The 16,454-nt window shown below is 43.2% G+C and overlaps 1 protein-coding gene across 2 annotated transcripts in view; it reads right to left on the bottom strand.

The window, feature by feature from the left end:
• Positions 1-16,454, bottom strand: part of GUCY2F (guanylate cyclase 2F, retinal) — a 50,976-nt gene that overhangs the window by 23,076 nt on the left and 11,446 nt on the right. For both annotated transcript variants that reach the window (XM_074918614.1, XM_074918622.1), the window contains exons 6-15: positions 13,818-13,914; positions 13,069-13,200; positions 12,147-12,227; positions 10,953-11,129; positions 9,893-10,049; positions 8,361-8,510; positions 6,057-6,205; positions 4,689-4,852; positions 4,200-4,392; positions 3,901-4,075 (exon numbers count right to left, since the gene is read on the bottom strand). In XM_074918614.1, the coding sequence (XP_074774715.1) occupies positions 3,901-4,075; positions 4,200-4,392; positions 4,689-4,852; positions 6,057-6,205; positions 8,361-8,510; positions 9,893-10,049; positions 10,953-11,129; positions 12,147-12,227; positions 13,069-13,200; positions 13,818-13,914 (1,475 nt within the window). The remainder of the gene's footprint in view (positions 1-3,900; positions 4,076-4,199; positions 4,393-4,688; positions 4,853-6,056; positions 6,206-8,360; positions 8,511-9,892; positions 10,050-10,952; positions 11,130-12,146; positions 12,228-13,068; positions 13,201-13,817; positions 13,915-16,454) is intronic.

The raw sequence follows: 16,454 nt of genomic DNA, 5'->3' as shown, positions 1-16,454 counted from the left end.
TTAAAATGTTGTGTTTTAAATAATAGTAGTAGTAGTAATAATAATAATCATTTTAGCTTAATTTAAAAGTGAACAGTTACTTGTTTTAGGACAATATAATTTTACTCTGCTATTAGCCTTCTTAGTTGCAAAAAAATGATTCTTCATATAGTTTTCAGGTATGACTTAATGCCAGTGAAATTCCATAGCTGAAAGCTGTGGAGAATTTTGCAAGAACCCCTCTTGCTGTGACCTCTGAAATGCTGTTGCTGCAGAGCCAAAGTAACAGGATTTAAATATAATTTACAGAGGATGCAAACCGAGAGGTAAACCAGATTTTAACTCCTGCCTGATGAAGCATCGCTTGCTTAAAGATCAAAAAAGAAAAAAGAGGAAGAATGGTTCATACTGAAAATGTTACAAGGACTTAAACAGTATCTCTGGATCAAACACAGTGTTCAGGGACTGCTGGAGATCACAAGAACGTGATTTAATTTATTTTTCTTTACTGCCAATATGTCGTGCAACCTTGGATAAGACACTGCTCCTCAGAATCTCTTCTAAGTTAACTCCCATCCTTATCACTACTCACTAATTTGGTTCAAGCTCTTCAGAAGAGGATCTATATCCACTAGAGGAAGTTTTTTCAGGATCTAGTCTTCTACAGCACAACTGTAAAGACACTGTTGATACTACTGGGTCAAGGACCTAATGTTTACCTAACTGGTCCTTAATGTGTGCACGCTAACGTGACATATGCATAAAAATGAGTCATCTTAGAGACTTTTTAATTCATGCTTCAATAAGAGCTCTCCCTGAGAAAACACTAACTCACATAACATCACCCCTCTTTATCTTGTGGTGATGACATGACAGCAGCACTCAGAAATCTTGGTGAGGATCAAAGTTCCTTCTGTAATAGGTATTGCAAGGACACAGAAAAAGTGGTTCTTGTCAAAAAACGGCCCTCACTGAGGAGGATTTGATAGGTATAGTCAGCTGACCTCCTGCTGTAGCTGGTGAAGGCCAAGTCAATGCAGCCAACTGAGCCATGAGAGTGTTTCCACTTCTGCACCCGAACACTCTCCAGGGTCCTCTTGTGTGTCCACCAGATCTCCACTGACCACAAAATGAGTGCAGGCTTCCTAACACTCCTGGAAACACCTCCCAGTAGGTGCCTAAATTTAGGTTTCCTACTCAGTCAGTGCAATCATCCAATCATTTCTGCAAAGTTCACAACCTAGGATAGGCAAGGCTTTTAGGGTGAGGTACTCTCTTTCCAGAGTACTGCTTTTAAGCCTGTCCTCCTGCTGCAGAAAGTTAATGGTTCAAAACCAACCCTACAATGTAAGCATGCCCAAAGGATTTCTCCATGTTAAAAGCATCCAAGAGTTAATTCACTCTCTGACTTTGCTGCCTGTGTGTGTTCCCCTTTGTCTAGACAGCTTCAGCAAAGGGCTAACAAAAACTTCCAGCAATAAATGTCCCACAGTAACAACTTTCGGAGGAAACCAGATACCCTGTGATAAGAACGTTATAGCCTAGTTGTTTAATTATACAGGTTCACTGGTTTGTTTTGAAATGGCTCTTTGCCAGGGCTTGCAGGGTCACTTAATGAGCCGTGCTGGCTAAGACTCGACAACAACCATCAGTGGTGCCACAAAGGTTAATAAGCTTGTTCAAAGTGCGGGGCTGCCTGCCAGAGAGCCTGACAGATAAACAGATTCTCCTCAGCCTTTGTGGAAAATCTCATCTCCTCACCACTGCTCTCCTGACTGTTCAGCTCCAGCCCAGACACAGCCGGCATGGAAACAGCTGAGTCAGCTGAATTTTTCTGGACATGCAGTCAAACCAAGAGAGGAGAGCCAAGACTCCAGGGTGCACTTAAAGCAGGGGAAAAACTGCAGGCGAAACACTGGTCTTCCTGTGCTCGTCGCCTCGCCCATGAATTGTCACAACCAGGCCATGGGCACGGGCCAGCAGAAGTTCCCAGAGGTGCAGCTCGCTGTTGGGATTGGAGGCACATGGGCAGCCCATACCCAAATGGCATTTACTGCTTTTTCAGAGAGGGGCTCATGAGCCCCTCTTGGCACCAGTTTCCAGAGTGAGGTTGGCCAACAAAGCTGGTGGTCACACCCATTCTCCATCCTTTCCAGGATGGTGAAAGTGTCAGTCACGCCCTCCTCTCCCCCAAGTGCTTCCTCGATGTTTTCATGATGCTGGTGATTCCCTCTTCACGCTTCTTCCCTCAGGAGAAACGGGGTCTAGGGTTAATCAAACTCTGCTGTCAGCTCAGTGGCTCAGAGAGCTGGTTTGCTTTGGAGCACGCGTTTCCCACTGCTCCCATAACGGTACGACATTGCCAGATCTACGCAAAACAAGATCTGGCTCCTGCTTCTTCAGAAAGAAAACACCAATCCCTCCCCCTCTTCCTCTCACACCCTACACAACAGCTAAGAGCAACACCACTTTCCAGGTACCCAGAGTTCATAAAAACAGGAAAAAAAAATTAACTATCCCCCACAAAAACCACCTAGGGATAGATTTTTGGCTGGGTGCATGGAAGATGCATTACAGAACTGCTGTCAACAGGCAGTAGCAGATGTTGCACACCGAATTCCTCTATTTTCATGTGAAAATGTGCTGGTGGTGCACCAGAGACTCCTGCTCTGGGCAAGACAAGTTGGGGTCATAGTCTCATCTAATTTCTACCAGAGTATAAAACCCACAGTGCTCCTGCAATCATTCTTTAACGCTTCAGACTTCTGTTAAGGGCCAGCTAAGGCTCCTGAACTGCAAAGAAAACAGTAGGGAGATGAATTTTCAGAGACAACCCCCCAAAGAAAAAACTATATGTTTGAGAAGATATGAATTATTGATTTTAGCACTGTTCAAGTCACAGCTCTGTTCTTGGGATAATCTGGGTGAGATACTTCCTTTTGTCTGCTCTTTTTTTCCCAGTGTGTACAACACGGAGTGGGATATTGACTTCTGTAAAACACTCGAATGCCAAAGCTGCAAAAATGTGGGCATTATCAGATAGGCAGAGGGATAAAACCCCCTGTAATACTGGGTCAGACTTCTGGACAATCTTATTCACTGTTTCTTTTCCCACAATGGGCAATCTGTGGTACTTGAGAGGAAGATGCAAGAAGCCTGGAGACAAAACAGCTGGGAAAAATGTATTAATGGATGACTGTGGTATAAAATGATGAAGGTTCATATCGCTTCTAAAAATCCTGATTCTATGATAACCACAGATGTCTTTTCTCCATTGAAAATCCCAGTCATACTTTCGCTTATATGACTGGAGTCCTGCTCTTTGGTGGGGGTTTTTGTTTGTTTTGGAGTTTAATTATGCTTTGTACACAAAAAAGAACTTCCTCATCTTTTACACAAACCACAATTCTGTTAATTGAATAGATTATGACTTCTACATTAAAGATTATTTACTTTATAACTTTTTCCTAATAGCTTATCACATATTCTTCCAGTTATGTCTTCCCTGCAATAAATCTCCCCAAACTTTTCTTTCTTACGCTCTATATGCCTGTTTTTCTGTCTTTTTTTTTTTTTCAGAACAGAATTACAAAGACATCACTGGATGTCTCCATATCACACCAGTGAAGATATTATGGCACATCAAAGAGCCAGCCTTACAACAAAAACCCTTGTGACTAACATATCTGATGTAGTTCCTGACTGTGACAGAATATGCAATTTCTTCCCCAAATGATACTGAGACATTTTCCCCCTTGGGGTTTGTGTTTCCACTTTAATGCCCTTGTTGCTATGGAAGATTTTAAAGCATCTTCTAAGGGTGTTTGTTTTGGGGCAGGCAGGGAGAAAACATTCAAAGCTGGAAATACAATTGCAAAGGAGTTCTTTGATGTTCAGGTGCAGGCGAGTGTCACTGCCTACCTGTGTGCAGCCCGATTCGTATCCTGAGGGGGATGTCTGGCATGTGTCTCATTTTGAACGATCCCACTGAGCTGAGAATGTCCAGGGACATGTTGGCTATCTCAGCTGCATGCTTGTTTCCATTCCTTTTTGGGAGACCTGAGGCAACCATGTAGGCATCACCAATTGTCTCCACCTAGCAAATACCATTACAATAAAAAATAAATAAATCACTCGAAATAGATGGAGAAGAGATGTAGACTAAAACTTGAGTGCTTGACCCACAGACATTTTGATCCTCATGGCCAGGTACTCCTCACCTTGTAAACATCATGGTTTCCCAGAACAGCATCAAACAGCGTGTAAAGGTCGTTCAGAAGGTCAACTACTTCAATGGGTTCACTGAGGGCTGAAATGGTTGTGAAGCCCACGATGTCACTGAAGTAGATGGTGACCTGGTCAAAATACTCTGGCTCCACAGTGCCACCGGTCTTGAGGGCTTCTGCCACTGATCTGAAATGACAACGCAAGCAAAGATGACAGGGCACAAACCCTTTTGTAGTACATGCCCAAGAGCCTAGACATCCTTGTCCTACTGCACTCAAAAGGTTTTCCACTAAATAGAGGGTTCTATATAGCTGTAACGAGCACTGATTAAAGTTTCTTACTTTGGTTGGAAGGTGTTTGCCAGAATTGGAAGTCAGCTATGCAATCTTGCTCACTTCTGGGGAACTCTTTTGTCCAGTCTAGCTATGGTTTTTGGGTTTTGGTGTTTGGTTTTTTTTACCATCTAAAGTACCAGTACTTACGGGGGAAGCATTTGTGACAGTAGTTTTTCTGTCTTCTGCTTTTCAACCTCTAGCTCTTCGGTCCGCTCCCTGATTAAATCTTCCAAGTTGCTCGAATACTGTTCAAGCATCCTGAGCATCGAGTCAATGATATTGGTCTTTTTCCCTTTGTTCATGGTTTTGAACTGGAAAAATCAAACTAGAGAGTTATTTCTCCATCTCATTACACCATTGTAGCACTCTAAGTTTGGAAAGGAACAAAAAGCAAGCACTTATTTTAAAGACGTGATGCTAAAGACTGGCTTCGTCAGCAGCAGCAGTTCAACAATAGAGGAAAAAGGCAAACTAGAGGATGAATTTGCATCAGTAACTACAGAAGCTGACCAGAAGCATGTTGTTCCTCCATGAACAGTGAGCGCTGAGTGAAACACCACCTTGCATGAGATAACAACATGGATGTGAGTTGCTACAGAGTCTTATCATGCTGCAAATTTGCACCCTCATTTATGCCATGACTAACCTTTGAGGCAATTTGCAGACCTTTGCATTCAGAGGTGAAAATTTCAGCGCATTAGCAACCCTTAAAACCTGCTTATACATTACTGGTCTTAAATCCACCTTCGTATGCTGACGTCTATGTATGCTGCCACCTCCCATCCCCAATTCTTCACGGAGTTGTGCTTTTCCCTTTTGACCTGAAGCTGAGCCTCTGGACCATTTGGATAATCTGTGTCTTCAGAAGCTGCCCTAGTCTCAACAGTGGAGTTACATGGGTGTAAAGTTATTCACAGTTTCACAGAACCAAAATGTAAAAATTATGGATATCGGTTTACCTAGTTTGACATTTTAAGAACATAGGAACAGTACTGATGGATCAGACAAGGGGTTTATTTTGCCGGTACCTGTCCATAAGACCAGCCAATAGTTGGTGTCTGGGAAATCTGTTCAAACAGAGCTCAGGTAAGGTTATATTTCCCTGGGATATGCTCTCAGCCATAAGACCTCCTATGCCAAACACTTTGTGTTTAAAAGCCTTTGGTGAATTTTCCTTTTAAATTAATCACCTTTTAAATATTTTAGAAGATCAAAAAACATATTGGTCTGAGGGTGCTATCATAGTTTACAGACCTTTGATCTCCATGGGATCATCCACATTGCAAATGTGAAGACACCAAGCCTATGTCCAGCCTGCTTCACACCCTGCATGGTGCTGCCATGCCACCACAAACCATAAAACAACCCAATAACAAAGGCAAGACTAGAGCTCTGGGATTTCTTCAATCATTATTTAAGGGGTCACTTAAAGAAAAAACAAACAAACAAACAAACAAAACCCACTCTCCTGACAAGTATAAACAAAGCATTGCACCTGCTGCTCTATTCACTGACCTTATGAAATACTTCCTCAAAGGTTGGACGTCGTTCGGGAGCTTCACCCCAGCATTGCTTCATTACCTGGATGCATTCCAGGGGGGCCAACTCAGGGGCTATGCTTGGGCGACACAGGGGAGGGGGCTTCTTCACTTTCTTTATAATTTCTGTGACAAAGAGAAGAATGGGAAGCATGTTATGAGATGGAAGGTCTTGGTGGAGGCACAGACATGGACCTTTACACCTGTCCCTTGCTCACTTGTTCAGCCATCACTGTTAGTCCTCACTGCCCAACGGCTGTGTCAAGTGAAGTTGAGGGTTTCTGCTTTCCTCTGCCGGGAGTCTCTTGGAGGATTTAAAAGATAAGAGAATCATCTGCTTTCTTGTCCCTGGAGAATCAAGTTATGAGCAATAAAGTGGCTGGACGGAGGAAAGTTGTGTGACAGATGGATGTAGGAGCCTGCAGTCCTGTATTTAATGAAATTGCCTCTGACTCTCTCCATTAGGATGTTAAGTCTTCTAAGAGAGCAGAGGGTTAGGACCAAGCCCAAACAGGAAGGATACCAGCCTCTGATGCTTCATTGTTAACTGGGAACCAGTATGTAGGAGGTTGATGGGAATGGAGACAGTGGTAAGTATTTTAAGGGAGAGAATTTGAGTTCAAAACAATGTCTGGGAAATTACTCCCTATCCAGAGGTGAAATAAGGCTAATAAGGAGATGGGCTTGGGCTTTCAGACCCTGACAAGTCATTCCTTGAATGTGCAGTTTTTAGATAAAACAGCGCTACAGAAAAAGGAGAGGAGATGCAGATTTTGCTGGCAGCTGAAGCACAGGGGAGTTTAATGTCTGAACCCAACCCTGGCTTCTCTTTAGGTATTTCTGAGTGAGAATATCTTTGAGAAAATGTGGTTTTTGTAAGGTAGAACTGTATCTTCCTGCTTAAAAAATAATAATAAAAAAAAAAAGTAAAAAAAAACAACCTCAAAATGTTTGTATTTGAAGGTTTAATTTTGTGTAGAGCAGAGCAGTCAAACAGAGTGAAAACCACCCTCTTTCTGGCAGGAGCCCTGCATTTCCACAGCTGTTACTGTGAGTACCCAAAGCTTCTCAGTGTTGACAGCCTACTTCAAAGCTCTTTGGCTTCTCCCACCGGTCTCCACCAAATGAACTAACAAAGCACCTGGCCCAGATATTTCCAGGGGCAGCCAAGGGGAAATGCCTTTCCCAAACAGTTTTAAAGTTCACGCCATGAGCGATAGCTCCTTGAGGATTAGGACGTAATAAGTAGAAATTCATCATTTTATCAGGTTAGGAAACTGGAGTGCACTACGTGCAACACTTACTGGAGGTTCCCTGTGGGGACTAGGTGGGGGGATACCTGTTAATTGCATCATAGGCTACATCATAGGTCCAGCTCTGAATTACAGAGCACGTTATATCATAATCATCATTATCGTTGCATTGTTGAAGCATCTTGGGGTGCAGCAAGGTCAGGGCCTCATTTTTCCAGGTGCTGAACAGGCAGATACTGAATGGCCACACCCTCCTTGGTGAGTGTCCAGCTTAAAACGTGTTGAAAATGGGCTTTGACTGAAATCAGCTCTTTTTTGATTGTTCTCACTCCCTCCCTGTTCAAGTGTTTGTGACCTGACCTTGACTGCAGTGTTGTTTGCTCTACCTATGCATGGACAACACAGTTTAAACTAATGAGAGTTGCACTATGAGCAGTTCCTAAGTTCACCTATTTGCTGTTTCTGTTACAAGCCGCCTTATATATGTCAGCAGGGTCATGATGTATCACTTTGACCTCTGCTGAAGAGAGGAATTCTTTAAAAGGGAAAGAAATTAAGGAAAAATAGGTGAGCAGATAGAAAAAAACAGGATTATAGCCAGGGGTCCAGTTCAAAAACCTCAACCCCCATGACACAAAAAAGGAGCCCATGAGTAGGAAGCAAAGGAGTTTCCAAGCTATAGGAAATCAGATTTCACCCCATACCATGATGAAAAGTCAAAGTTTTGACAGGGAACTGAGGGTGCTGCAGGGGTCTGACTGGTGGCCAGCTCTGAAGCATTTTGGGTGGTACCCAGAGCCCCAACCTCATTGACAGCAATGATGAGTCACGTACCATGGCTGAGATCAGGACTACACGCTCTGATGTTTATTATGGAAGTTTTGTTGAAAACAGCCTTTAGTCACTGAGAAAGGTCAGGAGACTGGGACATTATTTCCATACTGACGTTTTACGCAAGGGGCTTGGCCAGACTTTTGGCCAGAGAACTCGGTGTAAAGCCTTAAAAATGTACTGAAATAGTTTCCTACCTTCAGCTGAGAGTTCTGACATGCAGTATGGTGGACCTCGAACGATCACTTCTTGTAGGATGATTGCAAAGCTGTAAATGTCCCCTTTGAACGTGCCCTTTCTGCACATGTCTGGGTCCCTCAGTAACTCAGGAGCTGTCCAAAGCAATTCTAAAAAAATCAAGAGCATCGTGTTTCTTACGCTTGAGCTCAGACTATTTTGCAAAGTGCTTAAATGAACATTTCATTTCAGTGATTTGACGAAATGTTGGAACATACTTAATTATTTAACGTATCAAGTATTTTATTTCTTGTGATGTATTAAAAATATTGAACTTGCATCCTGATAAAAAAAAAAATAAATAATAATTTTCCACATTTCACTCTACCTTTTAAAAAAAAATTGCTATACCAACAATTTGCATGCTAAAACACCAAACCTTGAACATCTACGTAAAAAGTCTTCTCACCATTGCCAAAAATATTAACACCTTTTTTTTTTGTTTGAAAATATCACTCAGTCAAAATATCGGCACTGCAGACCAGGTTTCTTGTTACTGTTGTTGCTCTTTTACAAAGCAACAGTTAATAAAATACATTCTGTAGTTCTTAGATGAAAGTAGTTTCTGTAAACACAGTTTCTGGCAGTTTGAAGTACGATCAGTCTTTATAATCCAATAGTTCAAGTGACGAAAGACACAATTGTAAAACATACCTAGCCTCATCAAGAAATGAATCTTCTTCAAATTGGCAAATTGTTGCCCTGGTAACCGTGCATTCTGAATAATGGGAATAAGGAACATTTCAGCTACCACAAGGTATAACAATTTTTGTCAGAGAGGAGAAGAAGGTTTTCTGGCAATTGCCCTATATGACGCATGGAAAATGTGTAGGAAACAAATCCTGTGACAGAGGGTTCAAAACACTACATACTACTTGAAACCAGGTTTCAGAAATAAACTGGGATGCCAGAGGAACCCCAAGGCAATGGCCAGATGAAAGAAATCCTGTCAAAGTCTCCAAACCTGGTCCCATGAGATGCTGTCCCTAAATGATGGGAATGTCATGTGGCAGCCTTTTGTGACTGGCATGTAGAGGATCTATTTCAAAGAGACCTGTATCTTCTGGTGTTTCAGACGCCTTAGTTTTATAAAACAAGGCTCTTTGCGTTTGGGTTAATCTAAAAATTCAAATAGAAGGTTGAGGCTAAGGATGTGAAGCCAGTTACACCGGTCACAGAAATTCAGAATTAACCAGATTTTAGGGGTACTTAAGTCCTTCTCCAACTACAGCAAGCTTAAGTTACATCACTGCTTAAAATAAAATCTTTTTTCCTTACCGTGGTGCTCTACAATTTACTTCACTTTCAGGAAGCCTGAAAAAAATTTGCTTAGCCTTCCCTGTAACAACACATTGTATAGAGGTAACAAGATGTCATGAGACTGAGCACATAAATTCTTACGTGGCCACTGGCCTGCAATTGCATTAGGACAAGCATCTATTAAATCAATGGACAAATATTTTAAAAAAAAAAATTTCCTTATGGCACCTACCTTCTGGGGGTGGCTGAATATACGGGCATTTCTGTGCTTCTAAGAGCTCATTATAACCATAGTCGGTGATCTTCAGCACAAACCGGCCGTCCACAACACAGTTACGAGACTTGAGACGTCCATGGGCAAAATCTCGGTAATGCAAATACCTAATTCCCTATAAACCACAGAAAAGATTGAGGCTTTTCCTTAAGAATTATATCGTCTGTCAGCATTCAGAGACACCGAGCCAAATTGTCACCTTGGATGGCATCAAATGCAGCACTGACTATGCCAAATGCAGGGCTGATCAGCCCGAGAAACTGTGGGAAAAGTTCAGAAATGGATTGGGAATGAGAATTGGGCTATCTGCACCCTGAGGTAGTACTGGAAAGGATTGGCAGCTTTAGGAAGAGTCAGAAGCCTCCCTCTGTAGCCCTAGGCCTCACTGGGCTGTAGACACAAGAAGGTGGACACAAGTGGTACCCAATGGTTAGGTCAAGGGAAGCCATTAAGAGATGGATGTCCTTACCCAGCTCCCTCAAGGAGGATCAGAAGGTGGATCATGGGCTGTAAGAATTGTTCTGGCAGTCTACCCTCTGTAGGTCACCTGTCCCAGATGGGTAGATGACCATTAGGAAATGAAAACACATGGGATGTGACTGGAAGTGTGCGAACACTCATCTAAAGAGACCATACGTGTAGGCATCCTACGCCAGAGGATGGCTACGGCTTGGTTCTATGCTGGATGCATTTCTGATTTATGACAAGAAAGGGCCTTTGGAAAGTACAAATTTGTGACCAGATTCATTGTTCTAGGTGATCAGTTCTAGCCTGATATGTAGTTTTAACCTCTCACCCTGCCCCGTGGATGTAGTCTTATTACCCCAAATAGTGCTTCTCTCAGATGGTAACAAAACAAGAATAAGACATCTCTACTAAAGACCCCATATATCAGTATTATTACATTCGCATTGGTTTTCCCTGCATTACTATAAAAATCCCGAAGTCCTGGATGAAATAGCTATGTCAATATAAAAGTCACATGCAGGTCACGCCTCAGCGGGAGCAATGGATTTACTTTAATTAGATCCATCACGAGAGAAGACTTGAACATCCAATCCAGTTTCATATCTTCGTTTCTCAGCAAGTCCTCCAGGCTTCCTCGGGAGCAGTACTCCGTCGCTATGGCAAAGATGCCACAGTCAGAGAAAAAGCCCAGGAACAGATTCACATTTTCATGACGCAGATCTTTCATCTGAAACAAGACAGTGAATCACAGCGAGACCAAGTCAGCCAGACATCTGCTCAGCAGCTTCTTTATATCATTCGATGTCCTTATTCTGCACTCCCAGTCTTTCACACAAGGATGGGGAAGCAAACAACCTCTTTGCTCCTTGCTTTCAGCTATTCTACACTCTTTTTAAGCTTTGCTTTTCTTAATCTATCCGTTAAGACAAAGAAAACAAGATAGCAAAAGCAAACTGAACAGAAATTTGTTTTTCTTTAGACGAGCTGGATTGGATCTTTCACTAGGACAAAATAGCTTCACTGGGGTAAATTGAGTTCAACATGTGGAGTCTTGCTCCAGCTCTGGTCTGATCTGGAAAGCAATACCGTGCCTGGAGGATCCAAAGTCATCTATCAATGATGCCTTTGGAGACATGCCCTGGTAAATTTGTTATATTTATATGCATAAAATGCCACTCCTATGTTAGCAGTAGCTGCCAGCAACTAATGGCCTTGAATTTGGAAAATAAATGTGTTTACTTGTCATTTAGTTATAATAATAAAATTGAAGACTAAAAGTAAACTTCTAGCAGGCCTCTTGGCTGGAGACACAAAGCATATCCCAGAGAAATGCACAACCATGTCTGTGCCATACTGTCAACAAATAACACATGAAAACAGCTACCAGTGCACGATCCTGCCCTGACACAGGCTGGGATCATTTCCTCCAAACCACTCCGCCTTTGCAGACAAGGTCACTTAGAGGACTCATTGTACGTTCAGCCCTGCACCAGCTTTGAAGTGTCAGGTCCAGGGTGGGGTTTTGCAAGATGCTGACTCTGACACAGAGGTCATTGGTAACTTTGTCAGACGCCCTCCTGAAGGGTCCATTCTGCCAGATTTCACTGGGCAAAGGCTCATTGACAGCCATGACGCGTGATTCGGTGGATAAACAGGAGACAAGGAGAATAAAAATACCTTGCAGTCACAAAAGTTCCCCCAAAACAACCTTCCCTCCACATGCCCCATCATCCCCTGTTCCTACCTTCCTCAGGATGCTGGTGGAGCTTTGCCGCAGGTTGTGAACTGCTCCCGTCTCAAGTTTTTTCATCCACACCCAGTCTCCCTGTTCACAATACAGGCGGGTGAATGGCAGAGCAAGTCTCTGAGCAACAGCTAACACTGGGACCTAGGTCTGAATCCCAGATCCTTGACTTTGAAAGTGTTTGGGGATTTTCAATGTTTTGGCAGTAGATTCTTCCTATACTGCACCCGAATAAAAATCCCCACAGCAAACACTCAAAAAATGGGGCAAGGCAGGATCTCCACCTGGATCAGAACTTCATGCCTGGAAGGTGTATTAGTATCTGATAAATAATGATAAATTGAATAAAAAGGAGAATAACTATTCAGAGCTTTTTTCTGACATTAGTGATCCAGGTTATTTTTCTTCTTTTCAGGAAAAACTGCTATGCCATTTTTTTTCAGAAAGCTGTGTTTTTTGGAAAGAACTGATGGATGGTGTGGGTTTTCTTGGCCATTGCCTCTGCTCAAACTCCATACAGTCCTATTGGCACAAAGGGAAATTTGATAACCTTTATTCTGTGTGTTTGGATCCTGTCTTGTAAGAAATAACCTTATTAGAGACGTCACTACCTAAATGCTGCCTTGTAAGAAAGGTTCTTCATGGTGCCTTTAGGTGGTGACACCTCTAACAGAGACCAGACCTGGCAAGCTACATATGGACGTCAAATACCACCCCCACTACATGACTCCAAGTGTCAGGGTGAGGGTTGGGGTAGAGTCACCTTAAACACTGGTAAGTCCATGCTTGGGAGTAGCTTATTTTCACCCATCAGCACTATTCCCATCCTGGAACCCACAGCACTGCGGCCCAAGACTTTCCTCACATGAGCAGCTCAGTGAACAGAGGAGGTGGGAGAAGGCTTCACGAGGTCCCTACCTACCTCATACAAAGCCACGTTGGAGGTTTCATAGGTGGCAGCTGCACTTTTCAAGGAAAAAGAGCGGTTTGATTTCAGGCTTCTGCCGTCGGCTGCTACACTGTTTGCATCTGCCAGACTGTCCAAGGTCAGCCTCTGGAAGGCAAGGAAAATAGGTACAAGACAGTTACCACCTTTGGATGTAAACCTCCACTCCAGCTCTGCCTCCAGCCATACATTTCACCCATGCTAGCAACCACCAAAACCTCTACAAAGCTCTTCAGGTTGACCCTGTTTAGCACCTTGAAACACTACAGCAGCACTTTAGGTGATGGAAATGCCGCAGCATGGCTCTGGCCCGTGTCGAATAACACTCCCTGAGTAGGTCCCCAGCTCTGGGCAGGAGCCAGCACAGGCCAGGAATGTCTACCTGTAGGTAGTTTGGATGCAGAAACTTTATTTTAGAGGGTTAGATGGTTTACCTATATGGCCATGAACTATGCTATGCGATCCAATCTCAAGAACAAAGAATAAGCCCTGGCTGTTAGAGTAAACACAACCAAGAGTACTATTTTACATCGACATAACAGATCTGACACTGCACGTGCATCTAATCTGAGGCTCAAAACCACTCATCATATGGGAAATTTTCTGATATGCAGGGGAAAATGAAGCAAACGGCTTTCCCAGATCTTCATGGATATGAAAATACCATACAGCAAACCTGTCTTTGAGTGTCCCACCAGATTGCTTTCACAAGTGGAAGGACTTACCTTTTTATGTAGCTCAGGGTTGATGAAGACAACGTCATCCAAGGTCAGTATTATCTTATTAGGTCCCCTGAATAGCTGGCTGTTCAGGATATTATGCCTGGGAGATTTGGAGAGTCACAGTTAGAATTTTTAGGTAGACAACCAGTTTATACCACCTCTGAGTCCTCCACATCTGCCTTCCCTGCAGTATAAGGGAAGCACAGCATGTGATGTGGCAGCAGGGGTGGATGTGGATGAAAGCAACAGACAAATTTGATGTCCTGACTCGGAGCGAAATCCCCCGAGTCAAACAGCAAGGGTTATCCAATTCACCGAAAACAAAAGCTATAACCTCAAAGGGTCTCATCACAAATAGACATTTTGAGTCAGTCTGGTTACAAATATGAATTGGATGTGTATGCAATGCATACTTTGTTTTGCTCGGTTTTATTTTTCATATCCCAAATCGTTCTCCATTAGGAGAGAATAATGGGTTTTATTAGACCAGACAATCTTTCTGATGAGCAAACAGCTTTCAGGCACACCAGCCTTTCTTAAGGCCTGAAACTGAGCCACGGGTAATTTATAAAAGCTGCCTGGACACAAGTTACCATCATAACGTGGTGGCTAAATCTCTATATTGTAGCATGGTGCAGTATGAAGCACACAGCAAGATACTTCCTTGTAACGACTGCAAGGTGGTACAGAGGGAAAAGCTCCAGGGGGTGAGCAGTTTGTCGTGCGTGGCATAGAGCAATGCAGCGTGGGGGTCTTGGAAGCAGTATTGCTGAGCTAGTACTGTTCCTCTTGGTCAGGAGTAATTAGATCAAGAAGAAGACTGTGCTGATTCAGACCTACTTCTTCCAGGACCTGAGCCAGATGGGATGTCTACCACGCACTGTGTAATAGAGGACAAATGTGCTTCTGGCATCTACACAGGATGCTGCTGCCCCTTTTCCAAGGAATGATGCTTTGCACTACTTGATAGGCTACCAGATTTGCAAAGTTGCCATGGGTGAGAAAGAAAATTTAGTGTAGTCATCAGACCAGCGAAGACACTATCTGTTGCTTGACTGCATCCTGCTATTTGCCCCACTTCTCCTGAATTTACAAGGCAGAAGAGACCACAACAAGCAGTGGTGCTCTGTCAAGGACTACGTGTTCATGGGATAGTTCAAACAAGCTTATATCCACTTCATGCAAATCAATATGAAACATTCCATGGTTTCATTGTTAGTTTTCAGCTGGGATACATTTGACACTAATACCCACCACATGGCCATTTTAGAGACTCAGGGGAAGAGGCAGAAGTCACACCCCATCGTTTTGAACCCACTATTTCGACGGACGTAAAGGTCTAACACTGAGCACAAAGAACACTCTGTCTACTAGACAGTCAAAAACTCATGAAGCAGGAACAGAGGAGGGAAAGGAAAGCTCCCCCACTGCCCTCAGTATCACTTGTTTTGTTTAAGGAACTTTGTTTACAGTACAGCAGATGTCTGATCTGCACACACTAAGACTTCTGATGAGCTGGGCAATAGGATGCCTTTAGCTAGCTACACTATAGAAGGAATCCACTTCACCAAACATCCATAGGTCACCACAATTTCCATTGCATGTGCTGCTCCAAGTATTTTAGAAGAGCATGGGCAGCTTTTTGGAGTTCAGAGGGAGCCTTGGCCATATGGCCACCTGGGGTGATTTTTTATAATCTTTCTCCAACTACTTTTTCTCAAGCCACCCAACTCAACTTCATGTTAAAAACTCATCGCTTATGTACTTTTCACCTTGCCTGGTCAATCATATCTTCTCACCCAACCGTGGAGGGAAGCACCCCTCTGCCGAAAGCAAAGCACAGAGAGTGGAGTGACTCATAATTAAGGTCACACAGCAGATCCCTGGCAGAGCTAAGACCAGAGCTCCCACGTTTGAACTCAGACCATGCTGTGGTTTAAATTTAATTCCAGACATGCCCTTCCCTAACATAAATCATTGTCTGAGTCATGCTAGGCTTTTTTTTTTTTTTTCCTTGCAGATGGCCATACATCTTTACTCATGACTGAGCCTTCCCAAGCACAGTCTGGTACTTGTGGAACAGCTTACAAGTAGAGTAGGCAGAAAGATTGTCTTTTATTTACGTAATGGTAGAGGCTGGTGGCCAAGGAAGAGAACAAGGCTTTAAAGTGCGGGTGGATGGAGGCAACCTTCTTGGTGCCTGCAATTATATCAGAAGCAGCTGTGTGTTATAAGTAAGGGAACTGTTTGGGGTGTTGCTTGCTGGGTGGCCTTATACCATCTGGGCTCAGAGGGATGATTCAGAAGTGGAGAGAAAACATGTTTGAGGAACATTTGAGAGGCAGAGCTGGATGGGACAATCCAGGAACCCTGTCTGCTGAACTCACTGCTGTTGAGTAAATATGCCTTCTAATTTGACTCTAATTTCAGTCATGTACCACGCTGACATCAGTAATGAGAGAGAGATTACTCCAGGGGCCAGTTTGGAGCAGATTACTTTAGGTTACGGTCATAGTGTCATTACCAAAGAGCAACCCATAGCTCCTGGACCACCCAGTCACTGCTGCCTCACGTCCACCTTGGATATAAAGTTGGGATGCAAGTGTGACCTATGCAATTGTTGGAAACTGTCGCTTCCCC

The sequence above is a fragment of the Athene noctua genome, chromosome 1, assembly GCF_965140245.1.
Source record: "Athene noctua chromosome 1, bAthNoc1.hap1.1, whole genome shotgun sequence".
Lineage (NCBI taxonomy): Eukaryota > Metazoa > Chordata > Aves > Strigiformes > Strigidae > Athene > Athene noctua.
The sequence above is the reverse complement of the archived record's forward strand: the minus strand, read 5'-3'. Positions and strand labels throughout refer to the sequence as shown.